General features: G+C 33.1%; 1 protein-coding gene across 2 annotated transcripts in view; it reads left to right on the forward strand.

Annotated features, from left to right (window-relative positions):
- The window catches only part of LOC110992512 (WASH complex subunit 1), a 35,304-nt gene that overhangs the window by 9,504 nt on the left and 4,047 nt on the right, over positions 1 to 21,753 (forward strand). Inside the window, exon 4 of one of the 2 annotated variants that reach the window (XM_022258357.2) lies at positions 15,164 to 15,287. In XM_022258357.2, the coding sequence (XP_022114049.2) occupies positions 15,164 to 15,287 (124 nt within the window). The remainder of the gene's footprint in view (positions 1 to 15,163; positions 15,288 to 21,753) is intronic. The other variant, XM_045632029.1, reaches the window with a different exon arrangement.

The raw sequence follows: 21,753 nt of genomic DNA on the forward strand, positions 1-21,753 counted from the left end.
ATAATAATCATTAATTCAGCCAATTTACGTAAAACTTATTTACGAAGATTTCTTTAGTTTATCGCGTTCATACAGACGCGCCCATGGTACTGTAAAGTATTTAAAGATTACAAAAATGGATCACCTTAAGTATAACTTTTAATCTAAGCCCCTTATCAGGTATTATAATAGACTAGAATATTGAATAAAAATAATTTTGAACAATACGGAAAAACTAACGAATAAATTATTAATGGATTCGAATAAATGTTTTGATCAACTGTTTACAACTCGTGTTAATCTTATCGTACACTGAGTATTTCTTATGAATAGATGATTCATCAATTTTTAAAAGTATACATTTTTGTATAGGTATTTTGTTTTACTTTATGCTAGTTCCAAAATAAAGGAATTTTTGTATGAATATTAAATAGATAAGCACCGATGTTGAATACCGTTTTTGATTATTTTTGGTGTTAATTTTTTTTTATTATCCTACATAAGTATGTATTTACAGTTTATATTCGCGGATGCTAGGTAAACCAATTGAGTTGTGTGCTGCCATATTGCTGGGTACTCGATTCTGAGGATCCAGTTAGCGCTGCTCTTTCTAAAGTTCTCCTGTTATTTTCACCCATGTATATCTTTAAGTATCTGATATCACCCACGTAGTCCTGGAATGCGAGGCTGTAGCTAAACAACGTACAAAACTCCTCGAAACAGTGAGGTCGCTCTGTGAAGCCTGTGAAGTGCCCAGGAGACTTCTGTGCTTCTGGAAGGAGCTAGGATTAGCCAGGACTTAACGCAAATCGGACCAAATATGAGTCTAACTGCGGAAAATGAGTCCACCAACCATACCATATTAAAGTATCTGATTGTCTTCCTTGAAACATATGTGATTGAGAGCTACAGAAAAAATAAAAAATATGACATCTCCAATGAGGCAGGCACACATTTCTGTATCTGTGGTGGTTCAACTGGTGTATTTGATTTAGGTCTATGGCCTGTTAATTGCATTCAGTCAAATATAGTAGACATCTGAGACTCCAAGTCACTTGTAAGTTTCGAACTATTCTCTCAAAGTTTTCTGACTTACTGTTATGTCAAAAGTCATTTGGTCGTGCGAATTGATTGGCGCCGGTCACGTGGTCATTTTATTGTGTCCTTTAATAATTCTATTGTTGCACTTTTTATGAAACATTGTGGCATTCAATTATAATGTGGGTTTAATTATGCACAAGGTCGAGCCAATGTCGATATTTATAACGCTTTGTAATTTGCCGTCACCAAAATATTTTCACGAATAAATTTGTTGTTTCTATCGCGTCATTTTTATTAAACGGGAAGTTATAATCGAAATTCGGAAATGTTCCATGTTTCTCGCTGCGAGATGCTTTGAATTATAAAAATTACCTTATCCACCCCGGTTATTAACAAACCGTGGTACTGTACGAAGTTATTTTAAGAGATTTTAATTAAATTATGTCAAGCGCAGCGTCGTTCAAAATTAAATAGTTGTGCTGACGAGGATATAATTCGTAGCGCTTCGGAAATATATAATTCTGCTGTCATGTTGCCGATTCAACGAATGAAACAAAAACCAGTACCTGAATTAAACACAAAATTTTCAGCTTTATAATATTAGTAAAGATTAATTTACAAATCAATTTATTAATAATGCTAGTTTTATTTTGTAACATGTAACGCACCGTAACATTTTTCTGTACCCATGTAAAACGTTTCGTTCCCACCCAGTGACTCATTAAACCTAAAAGTTGCCATTTTATGTGTAAAGTATCGGAAGTCGAAAATAATATTAACAACAACGCAAAATTCAATCTCCGCCCCGCATCGTACCGTTTACCCCATACCCCCCTAAGCCCCCCCCAAAATTCGTTACGCAATACTTGAACGCTTCCTTGCATGTTTATCTTCGAATTCCAATGAAATTTCAAAAATTGCTTATGAACTACTGTTTTACCAATAATGAAATCATTCTTGTCATTGGATATAATATGTACTTTATATATCCCGCGGTACAAAAAGCTAATATTGACGTCGTGACCGCTGTCTTTATTGGTAGTTAGCGGCTGCAGACGGACAGGAGTTATCGGAAATTATTTCTCAAAGAATTTCACATTTCGACAAAAAAATATTAGACATTGATTAGATTTCGAAAGATGATTGATGGTCGATGCATGATCGACGCGTCATTACCGTACCCGATTTGTTGATGGTGGATTGGTGTAATTTAATGAATACAGTTTTTATATAATGTTACATAAATAATGTACATATAATGTGGGTTTGTTAATATGGCTTTTGTTTTTTTTATAAAATAATAAAGGGCAAATTCGGCCCCACACCAGATCCCTTCCGCTTGACACTTCGAATCTTCTACGACCAGTCTTTTGGAGCGCCTTGTTCCTTAGGCGTTGCGTATGGATGTGGGGTGTCTCTGCATTTAGGAGTATAATACCTGCAGCAAAGTTACATTATCGTGCGTCAAGGCAGAAACCTAAATACCATCCGTATCACTTCGACGTCCGTCGTTCCACAACTAAGCGATTCTTAAGGCGATTTCTGCGCGCCACCGCTATGAAGCTACTACTGAAGTTTTTCCGAACTCATGAGGTTTTCCATCAAAAGAGCGTATCCATTATTATAGGGCCGGCAACGCTCTAGCGTGCCTTCTTTGTGTGTTTTCATACGCCTTCTGTTACTTTAAAAGAACCCGTACATTTATATATGTTTATGATTTGATTTTATCTCATATATATATATGTATATGTATACATCAATACATTCACTCCACAATACAAAGCTCTCTGCTACTGTAAATGAAATTAATTCAACATTTTCTATAATGTTATTTTTGTATTACTTATTAGAATTCTTGTTGAAAAATTTCGTATCTACAAAACTTTTTACTACCATAATATTTTAAAATTCTTTTCGCATTTTTGGCCTGTTTTATTTATAAAGGGATAACCGATGTACGGTTCGGAAAATCGGAGTAAATATTGAAGTTCATGTTAGTGTGTCTAGCCTAAGGCGTGAACTATTAATCTCGTATGTCAAAATCCAATACATTTTTACCGTCTATGTCAATGACCTCGAAGAAATAGGTGTTCGAAGTTGGACGCAAGAAGTAAGTACTTAAGGAGGTTTAGGCCTAATAAGAGCTGTATAGCGATTGATGATGATGATGGCGATGTCTTTTACTCTGGACTTACTCTAAGACATGCAAATCAAGATGTCTATGCGTCTATAGGGCACATGAAAAAATGATTTGGGCGTGGTTTGATCGCACTCTATACTACGACTTATATTTCGATTCCACATTTGACATAAGCTACTGTCATTTTGTAAAATAATGATACCACATATTATAATAGTGTAGTGATGTAGGTACACTAAAATTTCGCAACGTCACTTTTCATAACGTTGCAACACTGAAATTGTCAAATCTTGAATCGGATTAAAAGTTTTAGGTAGTTATAGGTTATTGTAGGTTATAGGTAGGTTTCAGAGTCGTAACCCTCACCTTTGACGTTTATCATAAATAACAAATTATATCAAAAATATCCTGTCACGATCGGATCGCATTACCCAAACAAAAGCACAAATAATTCCTTTGTTATTTAAATGTTATGGTTCGTTTCGTACCATAACGTTCGTAACGTAACGTACCATTCGTACTTAAGCGGGTATTGTTCGTGAATAATGAACGTATATTTAAACCACTGAAAAACGTATTTAAATTAATTGAATACTTAAATTTTCATATAAATTGTTTCAGCGGAAATAATGTATAAAATTACTTTTACTAAAGTAAATTTATAATTAAATTATTTTTAAATATTATTAATCCTGTTGAAGCCGAAATAATTAATTAGTGATGGAATTTGAATTATTAATTTGATAAATTCTTTCGAGATTGGAAAGTATTCGTGAAAATTAGTATTATTACAAACTAATGAAAAGTTATTTAATTAATGGAAAGCTCGCTACCGTTTTTGGTGGAAATTAATTTCATGTGTTTTATTATTGCTATTTTTAACTCTACGCTTTTCATTTGAAAATACTTTACACACCGAAGTTGTTTTTTTGTGTAATCATAGCTAGCATTAGTTTTAATCGAGGGTCTTTAGAGCACTATTTACCAACCTTTTTTGTGCCCTTCTTAAATTAGCTTATCATAGATTTACTAAAATTCTTGTGCAGCCCCTCCCCCTATTCAACATACATAATTTTATTTTAAAATGTTTATCGTTAAATTAAAGAAACAAATATGATTCCTCTCGATTTTTCCTTTTACTAGGATATCGTAACTAAAACTTTAATTCTAATTACGAATAATGGTAATAAATGATCAAATGCCCGACTGTGGGGCGTGGACCCCACGTGGGGAAATACTGCTTTAGACGAAATTAAGTTTATAAATTTTAACTTTCTTTCAAATGAACAGTATTGGTGATAATTTGATGTTCGAAAATTACTCGCGCATACAAAAATATATTTACGCATAGTATGTTGGTATTTATTGTACAATTTATATTGCAACTTTCATGAGTAGGTACCGTACGTAGGTAAGCGTACCTCTCTGTCCCGCCATTTGTGTCATAACTATTCATAAATACCTGTCAGTTCATAAGAAACATAACTTAGGTATATCTCCAGAAAATCGTGAATATTGCAAAACCATAGTCTACCAACAATAATCTGGGTATAATTTCAAGTTGTCGAAAAGTGTGTGAACAACACGTGCTAACAAAATTTCGTCTATGCGTTTCGAAGCCTAAGAATTCTTTAAGTATAACGGCGGTATATTAAAATGATCAAATTTGACAAATGACCATAAAAAAGATACAGAAGTCTGAGGCCCAGGTCTAATAAGGTTGTAGTGATTTATTTATTTCATAAATCAAGCGAACCCAATTAATTCTAACGACTGTATTGCGAGATATTCAATTATAAAGGTATTCAATGTACGAAGATAAAATTAATACTTAGAAATTCTTAGAGATGTAACATCGTTATCTAATTAATTAAATATCTTTTACCAACAAATATCAAAGAAATCTCAGGAGTGAAGCCTAACTATTATATTTGCTAATTATAATATGAAACCTCAAGAACAAAATCAAATCTCGATACTGCTAGTAATAAATACTCTCTAAGAAAGTTTATTTATATATATTTTATGGAGCGGGAGCAAATGGGCAGGAGGCTCTTCTGATGTTAGTGATACCGCCGCCCATGGACACTCTTAATGCCAGAGGGCTCGCGAGTGCGTTGCCGGCCTTTAAATAATTGGTACGGATATACTTCAGTGGGCAACTAGGCGATTAAGCGGTTTGCGGATTAATTAATATATATTTTTAACTTTATACAGTATTTTATTAAACTTATTGAACTTAATTAATTAATTGAATAAACAAGATTTATAATTTAATTTTGAAAGGTTTTTTTTTCTATAAAGTTGTCCTAAGTAGCGTACAAATTTATAATGATAAACCATTGGAATTACCCAATGAATATGCCTTAGTGGGCATTATGTATCATACTTGAACGATTATATAAATTACAAAATAAAGAAAATGCAACTTACAATATTTGTCAAAATTCATATGAAAGTATTAAATTCGTTGAATAAACCGGATAATATTTTATGTTAATGTCGACTTTATGGTTCTCCGAATCGATTGTCGTTTGCATTTTATTTAAAATATTTTTTAAATAAAAAATAAAGGTATTCTTAACCACGAAACAACATTATTATTATTTGGTTCGCTTTCCTCTGCTCTTCTGAATGGATGCATTAATTAAATGTTATAGATACATTTCCGAGTATCTACATTGGTTGAACAAATTTTTCTCTTTAAACGTTAAGTTGAAAGAATTGTTATATGTACATAAAAATATAAATGATATTAACACAAATGGTAAAATTCTAGTAATGCTTGAAACAACTAATCTAAGCGTACGACCAGTGGCGTATAGCAAACGGGGACGGCAGGGTCGGGCCGCACCGGGTGTCACCTTTTTTAGGGTGACACCCACCCGGTCTCTCAACTTTAAGAACAATGTATAAACAAAATATAAATAGCTAGCATGCTAGCTAGATTCCTCCACTAGCACTAGCTCAGCTCTATGTAGAATTCGGGGATTGCGGGAATCAAAAAAAGCAAAAAGCCTGACGCTGTCGCGGGGGATTCCCCGTCTCACACTCGCGATCTTTTAATAAATGATCCATGTCCTTTATCATATAACATTAATTGCTTTTTACTTTCGAATGGGTGCCACCCAAGGTAGCTTCGCCACTGCGTACGACCAACCAGAATATAAACCAATCCTTATATCGAAGTTGTTCTCGTTTTTACAACAAGTCCAAGCGAAATTAGAGAATTATCACTGAATAAATTCAAAACTCTCGTAAAACGTAAATTAACCAATAAAGCTCTGAATAAATTTGACGATTATTTAAATAATCCTAACCCTTGGGATTGATTTAAATAATCAAACAATTTGTATGACTCAAATCTTAACGATTAATAAGGAGGCGGAGAGTTGCCCATGCTTCTTGCCCGTTCTACGCCCGTGACTTGCTAGTACTAGACATGTAAATTTAGAATAAATTTCACATCTTTTCTGTTGACGTTCCTTATTTGCTTACCTATATTAATAAAGTTATTTGAGTTTGAGTCTCATTTATATGCTATGACCATTATTTATGTTTATGGCGCCAGTTCCCACAAGAATTATACAAATCATAAGTATAGTGTTTCAATGTGTTTCATATTTCTCAAAGTCGGTCAGCGGCCGTTCAAGTAGTGATTACGTCAACAGTAATTATTTACTTTTTTACACATATGACGTGGAATAAGTGATACCATGATAATCTTATGTTCCAAAATAAACGTATTTTATTTTTATTTTTTTATAGCTTGAAAATGAAATGCATTTTCAAGGATTCCTACAAAAAAATATTTATGGGAGCTTTGCTTACTTTTGCTGACAAAAGGAGGGGGGGATTAATTTCAGTAAATCTGCTTAGGTAATACTTGAACATCCCTTCATTCTATAATGTTAAATGCTAAAATGAAATAACTACATATTTGCCAACTAACAACTCGGAAATTTTACCGATCCAATTTATGTATTCGAAATTCGAAAAGCAAGGCGAGCTTTTTGTAATATCATATATAACATTAAATAATACTATATTTTACAAAATAATCCTACGAGTGGCTTTATTGCAAATATTCCTAGAACAGGAATTCCCGGCTTGATACTGAATTCAAATTAACAGTTAATTAAAGTCTTATTGCTCAGTTTAATATCCTTTGAACTAATTTGACATAAGCAAAATGTTCTAGCAATCCCATATCAAAAGCATTGTGTTGTGTTAAATTCCACTAAGTTTGTGAAAATACTTCCTCAAACTGCACCAAGTGTTTAGAGCTTTGAAATTAAACCAACGAAAAGGGATGATGTCTGAATAAGAGCTGCAATTTGCAGCAACATTTCACACCAAAGGCCAGGCGTCTAGATTTAAAGCGAAATCTACGATAGTTTCTCATAGTTTATGAACAAAAGGGTCTTTTGTTTCTATTTAAAGTGCAACAACTTATGTACTGGAAGCTCTTCTGTGCAAGTGAATTCCGAGAACACTCCTTTATTCATCTAGGTTCGAGATAGGTAAGAGATTGGAATAAAAATAGAACTGTATATAAACAATAAATCATGCTTTCATTTCGGATTATTATGATTCAGTTCTTTGCCAACTAAAACCAAGCATCTAGCAATGATTATTATTGTCCGCAATTTACGCAGAGTTCTTAGGGCTCATAATGTTGCTGTGATTTCTGTATTTACTACGCCATAATGGCATCGTAACTAGACTAAAAACTAGCAGTTTTTGGAATGTAGCAATGCACGTTACTAAATATTGTTTTACGTTTTGTATATTAACTTCTAAAATTAATGTTATTAATCCTTAATGTTATGTACCTTGTCCAGCAGACGTGTACTAGCACAGTAATCTCTAGACCAGTGATTTTATGTCACATTTCTAAAATTCTTATGTATATATATTTGCATAATTTGTAATATTAAACGATTGAATTGTTCACTAAAGTAAAATTATAGGTTTAAGGAAGAAATTACAAGGAATTTGTTATCGAGACTCAGTAAGTAAACTTTCAAAACATAATGAAATTTTCGGATACCCTTAACAATTAAATTGCCACTCACTGGGGCGTGGGCCCCAACGTCGGGAAACACTGCTCTAGGCTACTGATTTCCGTACTTGTTGGAGGCGAATTTAATAATTAAGTGCGAGTACTCCTGGATTGACTTAATCAAGCTAACCCCTTGACAATTATGCAATGTTCAAAAGAGCAAACACCCAATATGTAATGAAATAAATTCCGTGGCCAAGTATTCTGTTAAAAATGATTACTAATTACAGTTATGTATTAGCAGCTGGTCCAGATCCCGTTCTGAGTATTTATTTTCTATAGTAAACCCCATATTAACCCGGCATAATGTACATACGAGTATCATTCTAATGAAGTAGATCAGATTTTGAGTTTATTTATTACAGATAAACAACTGTTTCTCTTTATAATTAAATAAATCAGTGGCGCTACCTCTTTAGGTATTGGCCTCAGATTTCTGAATCTGTTTCATGATCAGTTTTAAATCTAATAGGCATGTTGGTGATCAGCCTCCAGTGCCTGACACACGCCGTCGACTTTTTGGCTCTAGGACATGTCGGTTTCCTCACGATGTATTCCCTCAACGTTGGAGAAAATGTTAAATGCGCACATAGACAGAAAGTCCATTGGCGCACAGCCGGGAATCGAACCTACTACCGCGTATGAGAGTCGCACGCTGAAGCCACTAGGCCAACACTGCTCTTTATAATATAAGCATAAAATATATATCCAGAAACTCACACATACACCAACTTATATTGTATACGAGGTGACCTGGTGAACTTCGTATTACCTACATATATTTGTGTTTAAACTTTGTACAATATATGAGCTATAAACACAAATTTCTAAAGGCATTTTATATTTCACGACCAGTGACAATTTTTACTTTGACAAAAACTTCAAATATTTCCCAGCTGAGAACAGTTGGAAAATTCAATTGTCGGTTTCAGTATTTTTCTTTGCTTATTATTAATGTTTTCCGCCGTTTGAACCTTCGCTAGAACTCGAGAAGTTCATTCTCGAGTTTTAGCGCGTCAAACAAACGCAATTAGTTTTCATGTACCTTTGTAGGTGTAGATGGCTCCTCCGAGCTTTATACAAAAACTAGCTGACCTGGCAAACGTCGTTTTGCCATGTACATCATTTATAATTAAAAAATAGGGGTTGATCGTAGAGGGGTGAAAATTAGGAGTTATATGTATTTACTAATGCTGTATCATAAAAAAATAAATATTTTTTTTATCTAAAATTGAATAAATAAAAATATTTGGGGTGGATTACCATTTAGGGGGATAAAAAATAAATGTCCGATTCTCAGACCTACCCAATGTAATATTGGGTACATTGCACACCAAATTTCATGAGAATCGGGAAAGCCGTTTTTGAAGAGTTTAACCACAAACACCGCGACACGAAAATTTTATATACATTTAAGATATTATTGATTTTTGAAACCGTTCCGAGTTAAATAATCAGTAGTGTTTCAAACATAGAACCTGGTTGATTAATGAATGATGCTATGAATCATATGTTTTCCCGTTCAAGATATCTTTTGCAAATTTATTTACAAAAGTTACATTTAATAATTCTAGTTATAACGAGGTCTTTACTAGATTAATAAACAAGTAGTTCGAAGGGTTTTCTGTGGAGGTTTTTCGCAAACGCTTTTGAAAATAAATACATAACAATATAATAATGTCATTAACTTTGGAAAGCATTTTGCTCCACCACTTTGAGGAACCAGCTGTCCTTTGAAGTATTTCCGAATCAATAATCAGTGATACCGCCGCCCATGGACAGAAGGCTCGCAAGTGCGTTGCCGGCCTTTTAAGAATTGGTACGCTCTTTTCTTGAAGGACTAAGCCGAATTGGTACGGAATTACAATTCATCGAAACCATTTTTACAGTACAATTTGTCTTCCTCGAAATCTGTTTCTTTAATTACCTCTTCATCAGCGCGAAAAGCATCCATAGTTACTATATATAGTATATTTAATTAGGCGTTGAATGTATAGTAATTATTTGTATACACTAATAAACCGTTTCATAGAATTGACGTTGTGACGCGTTACGACTGAGAAATATCAGTGACGTAATTTTATCGTTAATCCGCTCTCGCTAGAAATACTAAATAAACTATTTTAAGAATGGTTTTTTTTGTTTATTATTTATTATAAGAGCAGTGTTTGCCTAGTTGCTTCAGTGATCGACTCTCATCATAGAAGTCGTAGGGTCCTTTCCCAGCTGTGCACCAATGGACTTTCTCTCTATGTGCGCAATTAACTTTCCCTGGAACGGTGAAGGAAAATATCGTGAGATATAATAGACCCCAAAAAGTCGACGGCTTGTGTTAGACATAGGAGCCTGATAACTAACTTAATTACTTGCCTAATAGATTGACAAATCATGAATGAAAAAATCAACACGAATAAAGTAAACAAGTAACACTGAAAAATTATAAAATTATCAAATTGAATCTAAAATAATTCAAAAACCAAAAGCTTATCTCACGGATTCATGAGTTACAATGCAATAGAAAATAATAAGAAATACAAGAATTACACACAAGTTTGAGCAGGATAGGATATGATTAAGAAATGTATATGTCAAAGAATTTTAAAGGAGGTTACGTCGGTAGCAAATCGTATGGACTCGTTGACATATATACACTGATAGATGGATTACTGCAATTGGTTGATACATCTGATTACAATTTAAGTTGGACATTATCTTGGGAATTTATTAAAATTAAATACTTCAATGTATACCTAACAGACGTTTTGTCTGTAATATAAGCATTGGAGAAACCAATAGTAAACATTTTTTAATATATTCTTGTACGGAACAGGAAAATATACATACTATTATCCCCACTAATGATTGATTCATTAAATTGTTAAGGAAATGGAAGCTAATTTTCTAGCATTACTATTTCTGTTTCGACTATGCTTGTCGATCTTTCCAGGAAGTTGTGGAGAGTTGTAAGCTTGAAGATTTCTATTTTTAATTTCACATTGACAGTGAAATCATATAGAAGAGGCCATCTTTAAATCTATATCTTGGAATGTAAGTTTATTTTTTAGGTAATTTTTGCTTTTGGATTCGTTATAGTGTTATGCCTAATTTGTGTCATATCAAAGCTTATAAAGGCGTTTAATATTCTTAGTTCTATGTATTAAAATTCTGAATTGTTGATTATCACAGATTTTATGTAAATAAGAAAGATTTAGAAAAGGTAGCAAGAACGTCGACAAATGCTAGTCTTAATACATATAAATTACGCGTTGTTATTTGCCCGCTATGAACTCCTAAACTACTTAACTGATTTCAATCAAACTTGCACACCGTGTGGACGTTCATGTAACTTACAAGATAGGATATCTTACATATTTGTATATATTGTACATACCTAACTTCTACTGTAGGGCTGGACCGATTATAATGACTTTTTTGTATGCGTTTGAGAACCCTGGAAGGTTTAGATTCATAAATAAACCCGGCAGACGGCGCTGCATTCGGTACTTTCATACTTTGTTTAATATACTGATGGCTTGTTATATCATGCAGGACAACGTCTGTCAGGTCCGCTAGATTAAAATAAATCGGCTTCTAGTGGATATCTTCCCAGGAAGTTACGACTTTGAACTATATAAGAAAGAGTATGCTTTCCCATGAGTATGCATGTACTCCTCCCACCCAAAGTACATGGGTGTCCAATGTCCGTGGGCAGCGGTAGCTGTCTTTCTATAAAATTCTATAAATTTAGAATTCTATGCTAGTAAGTTTCCTGTACACGTTGTATTTTTCCTAGATAAAATATTTAAAGCCGACTAGTAAAGGAATATTAGAATTAAATTCACAAAGGCTGTTATATAACGCTTTTATAGCTTAAAACGCTTTTACGAACTCGTTCAGTCGGGTTCTAAAGGGCCGTTCATGTGTTACGTAAGCACTATAGGGGCGAGGGGAGGGGGTCTTTGATTTTCTTATTTGTAATTACGTTAATAGTAATTATTAACTTTTTTACACATATTACCCACAGATTATCTTTTCTTAAAAACATAATGCGTTTTCGAGGGGGATTATCACTGAGTTTTGCTTACGTTTGCTGACAAGAAGAATGCAGTAAATCTGCTTACATAATACTTGAACGGGGACCCTACGTAATTTTTTTAGAATGTAATTATAAACCGGAAAACAATTTTAAAGAGAATCTTAACTTAGAAAATAACATAAATGAAATGTGACATTGTATAAGAAGTTGTCACCAATTTCAATCTGAAGTTTTTGAATGGCTTCCGTTATTAATTATATTTTTAAATTCTAATTGTAGGACTTCTTGCGATGTAATTTTACTTTTCTCGAGTGAGTCAGTTGCGATTGAACAGTAAATGAAAATTTAAAAGGTTTCAAATTTTTTTCTCATTGGGCTTTGGGATTCAAAGTCACTTATATTTCCGTGCAAATCATGACAAATTAACAGAGTCAATACGTCCGCCTTTTTGTATTCGTGTTTTGTATTCTAGGCTTCCATAAGGCATTTTATTATTCCTCTTAATATTTTACTGTCAACTAAATAGAACAATTAGGGAAATTGGTACATTAAATGTATGCTTCTGAATTATAGCAATTTCATTTCTAGTAGTACTTTGGCAAATAAACTCGTTATCAAGGCGCCTACTTATTCAACGCCCGCCTGGCAATTTGCCATAAGATATTTTAGATCCTTAGACGCGGTTCAGACATCGTAATTAGATTGTGTATTCATAAGTCACAGTCTGGGGCTGAGACAAATGACTTTGACGCATATATATTTTTTGTCCATTTAATGGCATTTCATCAGTAAATCCCACTTAGTTTGGTGTTTACGTTAGGAAATAGTATTAATAACATTTTTCAGAAATTGGTTTCTCTAAGGGTGCGTCCACATCTGGCGAATATGCCGCAAATGTGCGCGCGTGCAGTCATGGTAATGATTTGCGAGCTGCACTTTGCCAGATGTGGACGCACCCTAACATTTATCTGATTAGACGTACGTACGACGACGTTCATTGCAAAAGATTAGGAAGCTTAAGAAGATTTGTTTTACTTACTAACAGTTCTCGGTTTGAAACGTATGAAACGTTCTATAAAATAAATCTGTGCATGTATTTACTTATCAAATATTTTTGTCTACACAGCATTGGTGTATTGTTCAGTTCTCTAGGACTAGGAAGTATTTTGTGTATTGCCACTTGCATTCAGTAGGAACGTTCAATGTTAACGGTGGTTCAATTTATTCTGCTGCGTGACTCTGTATAAAACATAGGTGCCGGAGCTTGTAATTGGCAGACAGATCGATATGCAAGCTGTCGTGTGTATTTGTATGGTTTGTTGATTTTTGTTTTTTTATAACACCATGCGCCAGAATTGTTTTAGTATAGTAGTTTATTTGTTCTCTGTACATATAATTATTAAATCAATGTATGCAGAATATTGAAACCCTATTTTAAAAGTGTAGTGGAGTTTCTTATCCAATCTTCTTTTTGTTTTGATAATTATTGAATCGATTTACACTCTATTATATCGTCGTGTTTGTTGTTTGCCTTGTATGAATTGTTTGAATATTGTTTTATTTTTCTTGTGTATGTGAGTGGGCCGAGCGTTGCCCTGTATAAATAAATGAAAGTATGAGGTAACCCTTTTAAATTGAAGTGTACTTATTCGTTTGTTTTTCTTTATCTGTTCATAATATACAGTAATGGAACAAAAATAAAAACTGGCCTGAAGCACATATGCCTAAATAATCTAATGAGTTTAGGGTACAATTTATTTGTACGTAGATAACAAACCAATCCTAATACAAATCAATGTGCCTGCGGACGTTTATAGCAAACAGTCACTATTTCTCGGTATATTTCGCGTTGAAATAAAAAAGTTGACGAATGGCGCTGTCATCCGTCAATGAAAGGTCACGTCTGTGCTTAGCAGGGTCGATCATTTTAAATACAGACATTTTCCTAATGTCGAACTTTGTGCCTATTAACATTTTTTAAACTAATTATTATGCTTTATTTTCTCTTTATCTTTTTTAGTTCTTTTACTAAAGTATAATAAGGTTATTGTAATGAATTCGACAATTTTTGTTTTTTTTTTGTGATATTTTGCAACCAATTTTTTGTACTACCGTCACGTAAATTGTAAATTTTTGTATATTTTCAAATAAATAATTTATACATATCATTGGGTCGTTACTATATTAAAGTGTTTACTTTTTTATTTGTTTTTTATCTATTTTTATTTATTTATATGTTTTATTGTTCTTAGATGTTGTTAGAGTTATCAGTTGTTCTAGTGGGTTAAATCCTGACTGTCTGTCTCTTTCGATTGTTTTCTACTGCTAATTTACGTAGGTACGAATCACACCGTGGTCTGTTAGGTGGGTGGTAGGTCTTTTAATAATAAAAAAGCCGGTCCGATACAGACACCAATCTTCACTTTTTATATTCGATCAAAACTGCAGCGAATTTGCATCGGGACGGCAACGACTTGATTGTTACAGAAGTTACAGAGTAGGGCTGCTGGATTAGATTAGCTTTATTCTAGCATTCACAGCTTGTACAGCACCATTAGCTTATTATTTAGTTTGATGAACACACGATGGCCGTGTAACCTTGACTCCGTTGAATATTGATCGCGAATTCGTATACATACGGGTGTTGCAGATTAATTTTTCTAAGAATTGCTTTTTAACAAGCCAACGAGGTCGGTTAAGTGAAGGGGTAAAAAGCCAGTAAAACAACTTTCTTGACACTTGATTTAAATTACGATAATTGAATAAACTAAATTATTTATGCATTTATCAATCATGTGAAAGAAATTGTGAACGGCAAATGTTGTTATTTGTAATCATTCTCGATGTGAACATATTTTGGAACTAGTTTTTCAAAAGTTAACGTAAATTTTTTATTGTCCAGCAGGGAAGAGATCCCAGCACCACCTTCAGGAGGTGACGCTCATGCTAACCTCATGGCGGCGATTCGCCAGGCAGGAGGTGCGGGCAGAGCCAAGCTGAAAGCTGCAGATAATATATCAGAAAAGGTAAGTTCTTTAAGTGCAAAAACGAAATTGAATTATTACTTAGGTTGAGAAGAAATTTATTTAGTGAGTAAATTGTATAAAACTATTTGAAAAATAAAGCAGTGTTGGCCTAGTGGCTTCAGCTATGCTAGGTAGTGAGGAGGTCTAGAGTGTAATAGAATCATTTTGTGAGCATGTTATTCTGCAGAAAGAGGCTGCTCAGAGATTGAGGGATGGGTAAGAGTTAACCGTAGAACGGCAGGTGGTTCATGGCTGGGGTCTTGGTCTCGATTGGCTGGGAACTACGTATATTATTTATATAATTATTAAATTTCTATTTATTAAATTCATATAGAATTATGATTATGAAGCGTTGGATCGTTTGAATTATATCCTTTGTTATTGTTATGTTTATTAGGCTTCAATTTGTTAAGCGTGTTATCTGAACCCCGGTTTTCCGTATATAATTGACGATTTACGTTAATTGATATAAATAATATGGATATTTCGTAATTAAATTATTTGGACATTTAGTTTATAAAAGTTTCTGTGATTATTATAATTATAAAGGTTGATTGTACCGATTGTTTTATGTTAAATATTTCAATTGTTTGTTTACCAAAGATCACCGTATTATATATGTTTATGTTACAAGATATCTATTCCAAAATATTTGACAGTCGTGATGAACATAAATGCTACGTAAAATAAAAATTACGAGTAATTTTTTGCTTTTCCATGCGGATTAAGTCCTGTCAGATAAGCACTTAAAAGTGTTTTTTTTTTTAATTTAACCTACTTCGGAATAAATTAGGCTCTGAATAAGTACCTACAGTTTATTCAGATACATCGCGAAGAATTCGAATTTGGAAATTTTCGATTGAAGGATCATTAATAATTTCCAATTAGTCGGCAAATCGGAAAATCGGAAATTGCTTTTGAACACATTGAGTATTTAATTGAGGGCTTTTAAGCTTAACGAATTGAGATTGGAAATGAGGAAAACTTTCATTTTATTAGTCATAGTTTAAATATTAATTAATTATTTAATGGAGTTGTTAGAAAAAATAAAAGTTTATTATTTATTAACACTTGTTTGTTGTGAATATGCTTCGGAAACTTGCTGTTCCCGGAATTAATACTCCTGGCGCCGCCGCTTTGATAAAGACGAGATGTTATACGATCATTAGTATCACTTGTGTTATTTCGAATTTCTACTCTTTTATAGTTGCAATGTTTTCTTTTATGTAGTTTTTTGTTTATAATTGTTTATTAACAGTTCGATATATTATAGTACAAATATTTGTAACATTATTAAACATGATGCATCGCTCGGCGTTAAGGCTAACAAGCGCTCCCGCTAAACCTTATTTAAAAAAAGATACAAAAAAAAGAATAAAGTAAAGTGCAAGAAGTTTTTATATTTATTGAATGTTCTTATAGTAAGTATTCGATTTTTTAAATTCGCGTCACAAAAACTGTTAAATGCAATGATTCAATGGTATTTTTATTACATTCATAACTATAGATCATTTTAATAGAATCTACGAGAGTTGTTTTGAAAAATTCATTAATTACACAAAATTCATATTTATTCGGTTAATGCGTGGTTAAATAGATTTTAACCATCAACGAATGTTTCCGAATATTGTATGAGGAAAATTCTCACACCTGGATGTTTTTTGTTTCCGGCGCCGGCGCCTCTTCACAGTTCATAAAAAGTTCAATCTATTTCTGTTAGATTACAAATAATTATTACGATCAGCGCATGTTTCGTCGAAGCGACATAATTGTACCAGAGGCTATTCCAGTTCTGGGAACATTATTATGTGAATCCGATAACGTAATAATAATCGTATCATTGTCTGTGAGATTCCACGTGCACGAATAAATTATTGAATCGCATATCCGGATTTGTCTTCCTTTATTTTCTCCATTATACTTTCTTCGTATTACGTACTTTTATTTGAACGCATTTACATTGTTAACGCTTTTCTGAATAGGCTTTGATACTTGTATATAGAATTTATATATTTACAATACTTCAATAACTTCGTGATCTTACGTATTAAAGTATGCAAACTTGAAGAATTTTGTGAAAGTTTATCTCGGTGGTGTAGGAGCTCCTTTGTGGAAATATATGGTTTAATTAAAGTAATATGAGCTCATTGGTTAGACGCCAATATTTACGCAGCCCTACCATGTAACAAGGGATTGTCGGACTAAGATTAATTGACTTCTTGCTGTATTGTATATTTAACAAATCCCTGCGGCTTCATGGAGTGGAATTAAGCAAGGATTTATATAATGTACATGGAATAGGAGTTTATTTTTTTAAAATATAAATAGCTATATTCGAAAGCCCTAAATTGAAAAAAAAACTAAGTTTGGGCCTATTATATTTTATAGATAATTAATCCGTATTGCTTCTCAAATATTTTGGAGGACGTAATAAATTCGTTCGTATTAATTCAAACCGGTCTGTCATACGGTGGATTCCGCGAGTGCCTGAGGCGCGATGCTTCGCTGAAGTATTTATGTTTTGTCACAGTATTGCCATAACTTGTCTCCCAGTTGGACCGGACATAGCATACCGGGACGTACTACCAAATGTGACTTGGGCATCGGGTGACCTTAAGTTTAACCTTAGAATTGTAAGACGTTCCATAGATGATGTTAAGATGAAATGTACTAATGAGTTATAATTGGAATACACATTAGCCGTTGCATGGTGGTTAAGTTCGAAGAATTAGGTACGATTTTAGAGAAAAAATCCAAAGTCGCGAATTATCGCAAAAGATAAAATCATACGAATTTATTTTAATTTTTACCAAACAGTATTATTATTATTTTATAACTGTATAACCCTAAACCCGATAATATATTTATTTATTAAAACAATTAATATTTTACTTAAAACAATATATTTTTTGTATTTTTCTTTACTTATTATTTATATTTCCCTTTTAAACCTTCACTGAGTTTCCATTATATATATAAGCCAAATCGGCCTAGCCATTATTGAGTTTTAGAGAGACCAACGAACAGCAACTCATTTTTATATGCATAGTTCATAATGAATGAAAATAGCTTAATACATGGAACAGGATAAGATATGCTCATGCATTACATAGAATTTTTCATCGATCACTAATTACAAACAATACACAGAATCAATGTCACTGTGCATACACTCTTTTGTCGAGTTTCTCTGGAACGGTCGCTATGTTTACGCAATATTCGACTTTCGTCCCTTACGAATAGATATAAATTCCTTCTTCGCAGCTGTTTGTCTTTTGGAAACATGTTTGTGTTTTGTTTTTATAGATTTTTCCCTGAATGCGTCCGTTGTTTGAATATATTCTTATCTATGCTCAGCTATCGGCTCTTCACTCAATGGTTACGTGTACATATCGGAAATAGGAATTTGTTAATTATTTTCGAAAAAATGTTCTGATTTTTTTTTGAAATAACTCTTTTTGAGATATCTTTTTATTTTCTTTAATATTAATTTGATCAATTTCTAACAACGGAATATAAGTAGATATAAAATATACGACGGAATTTCTTTGATATTGTCAACTGATTTTTAGCGTTAAATCACAGTATGTCTGAACTCTGAATACAAAACGTTCAGTTCATGGGTAAATATACAATTCACTAGAAAACAAGGCATACGTCGGGGCGTCAAATAACAGCGCGCACAAAGGAAATGAATGCTGGAACAAGTCCTAGAGAATGGTAAAATGGATCGATTATTCGGAATTGTAAAGAATGTGTTCTAGGGACTTGTCGGACTCGTGTCGTATGACCATTGTTCAATACAATACCCTTTGACGGTTAACTACCTTTATAAAGTCAAATGTATAAAAATATACCTGCAAAACGTGAGCTAGTTTGCTTTGGCGTATTTTGTGTTCCAAATGTTAATCCCAAGAATTGCACGAAAAATTACTATGACTAATCTCGCGTCTGACGGCCCTGGAGTTTGATTAGTGTTAGTGATAGAAGAAAGTAGCAAGATTTTTATTGGTCTATATTAACTAAAGACACATAACACGCGTTTGATATATGCAAGGATTTAACTTGTTTGGATATTTGTATATATATATATATATTATAAAATATATTAGCGCGTTTAAAAAAATTCTAAAGGCATTAAAGATGTCAGAGTGAATTTAGTAGATTAATATTGACGACGTGTATCTGCCTCATAATTTAGTTTCTCATGTAAATAAAATACATTTCTGTGATGGGAAATAAAGTTATTTATACATTATATTATAAATATTAGTCCTGCAATTCGTATACAAGTTTAAATTCATATGAGAGGCTTCTGTTAAGTAGATATTGTTAGAATATTTGAATGGTTAATACGAGAGAAGCAGACGTTTGCTCTTTTGTGTAGTCCGAGTTAAACTTAGAATATTGCAGTTCCAGGTACATAAATAGCTTAGAAGCTAAATTATGTTCATATATTAATATAGTATGTATGCTGTGGAGCTTTGGTCTACTTATTCAGTGAAATAAAAATGAATAATTTTTTTATCTCTTTTTTTAGTACTTTATCAAATATGTATCGATAGTTATATTAATATGAAATTAGATTAGACATCTGTCAAGACGAAACAATAACTCGTCTCAATACTACTTTGCGTAAGGATAACTTTACAAATATTATGACATTATGACAGTTTATCGTCAAAACCGGATTGTGTATGCGCTATTCTTGAATCGATGTTTGATGAATTCGTGTTACGGGAAGAGCCCAATTACATTGGCCATTAACGAAATTCAAGTGCACGCGAAACTCGTTACGTATCCTTGGAATGATCGTGGCCTTAAGAATTCACATTTTGCACTACGCAGAATGCGTTTATGCCGCTTCTCGGTAAATACATGTGAAATGGCGATAAAAAGGAAGAGCGAGTACACCCAAATGTTTATAACTAAAATTATCCAATTGAACGTTATCCTGTTGATGGCCATTGTTGAGTGATTGAGCCCATATACAATTTGTCGTCGCCAATGACACGTAACCGCGAAGATCTCTGCGTACTTGGAATGACATTGGAGCAATCGAACCGATCGAAGTGTTTGTTGAGAATTTCGGTGTGTGGGTGTCGTCATGTTTGTACCGTGCTAATTTCTAAGCAAATTGCAATGACGTCGAGCTCCTTATTATAATCAATAATTTTTGCCTTTTAGATATTTCCAATGTTGTGTAAAACTGTTGGATCCTTCCCAATCCCCAATCCCTTTCCAAAGGTTTTGTTTGTAGACGGAATATACGAAATGAATTAAATTAAATTCGGTTTAAAAAATACATTATTGTGATAGGTTTCAGAGAATCTATTATAACAACAATTAATTTATCATATATTATCCGTACTAGATAACAGAGGTCGTGCTCGTGTTTCCGCTAGTTCTTGTAATTGTTATATTTACAATTTCTTCATATAATGTTATCAGTATGCCATTGAACTTAAGCAGTTTCTAGTTCTCGGTATTTCGTCATTGATTAAGCAATTTGTTTACAGATATTTGGAGCGCTAACAAAAAACATTTTTCACAAGAATTAATTCATTGTTACAGGGACTTATTAAATTTATTTGAGGTTTCTATTTAGTCATTTTTAATTAAGAATGTTACTAACGCAATTCATGTTCTTGGTATTTCGAATTATAGTTGGTAGTCTTGGTAGTCCGAAACAATTCGATTTGGAAATGAGTGTTTTAAACTTAACATCAACCGTTTGTTGTGTTGCATAAAAATAGTATATTGAATTTATTTATTACAGTTTTAAATGAAATCTTTTTTACATTTTTAATCTTATAGGAAAATTTTGTTTTTCACCTATGAAATAACACTGGTACGTTGGATACGATACATTTTACACGAATTTTTCATTTTATTTGAGAACGATAACTGTATATGAAACTACGTATTTTAACCAATGAAAACGCTTCGCAGAAAGGAGAGCTTTAAAAAATATTTTCATTCGGATATATGAAGCTCTGAAAATGTTGAATAGCATCTATAATTGAATTCTTTGTTGGTTTTCCATATACAATGGATTCTTTGAGTTGCCATGACAGTGGATCAGTCATAAACCTTATTTAGCGTGGTTTGAATAAAAAAAATTAGTGGCGCTACAATCTCTTTTTAGGTCTTGGACTTAGATTTCTGAAGATGTTTCATGATCATTTTTAAATCTAATCGGCAAGTAGGTGATCAGCCTCCAGTGCCTGACACACGTCGTCACTTTTTTGGGTCTAAGACATATCGGTTTCCTCACGATGTTTTCCTTCACCGTTCGAGCAAATGATAATGTGCACATAGAAAGAAAGTCCATTAGTGCACAGCCGGGGATCGAACCTACGATCTCAGGTATGAGAGTCGCACGCTGAAGCCACTAGGCCAACACTGCTCTGGTTTGAATACCGACCGAATTGACAATTGACAATTTCAATGGTCTATACTTACT

The sequence above is a fragment of the Pieris rapae genome, chromosome 17 (assembly GCF_905147795.1).
Source record: "Pieris rapae chromosome 17, ilPieRapa1.1, whole genome shotgun sequence".
Taxonomy (NCBI): domain Eukaryota; kingdom Metazoa; phylum Arthropoda; class Insecta; order Lepidoptera; family Pieridae; genus Pieris; species Pieris rapae.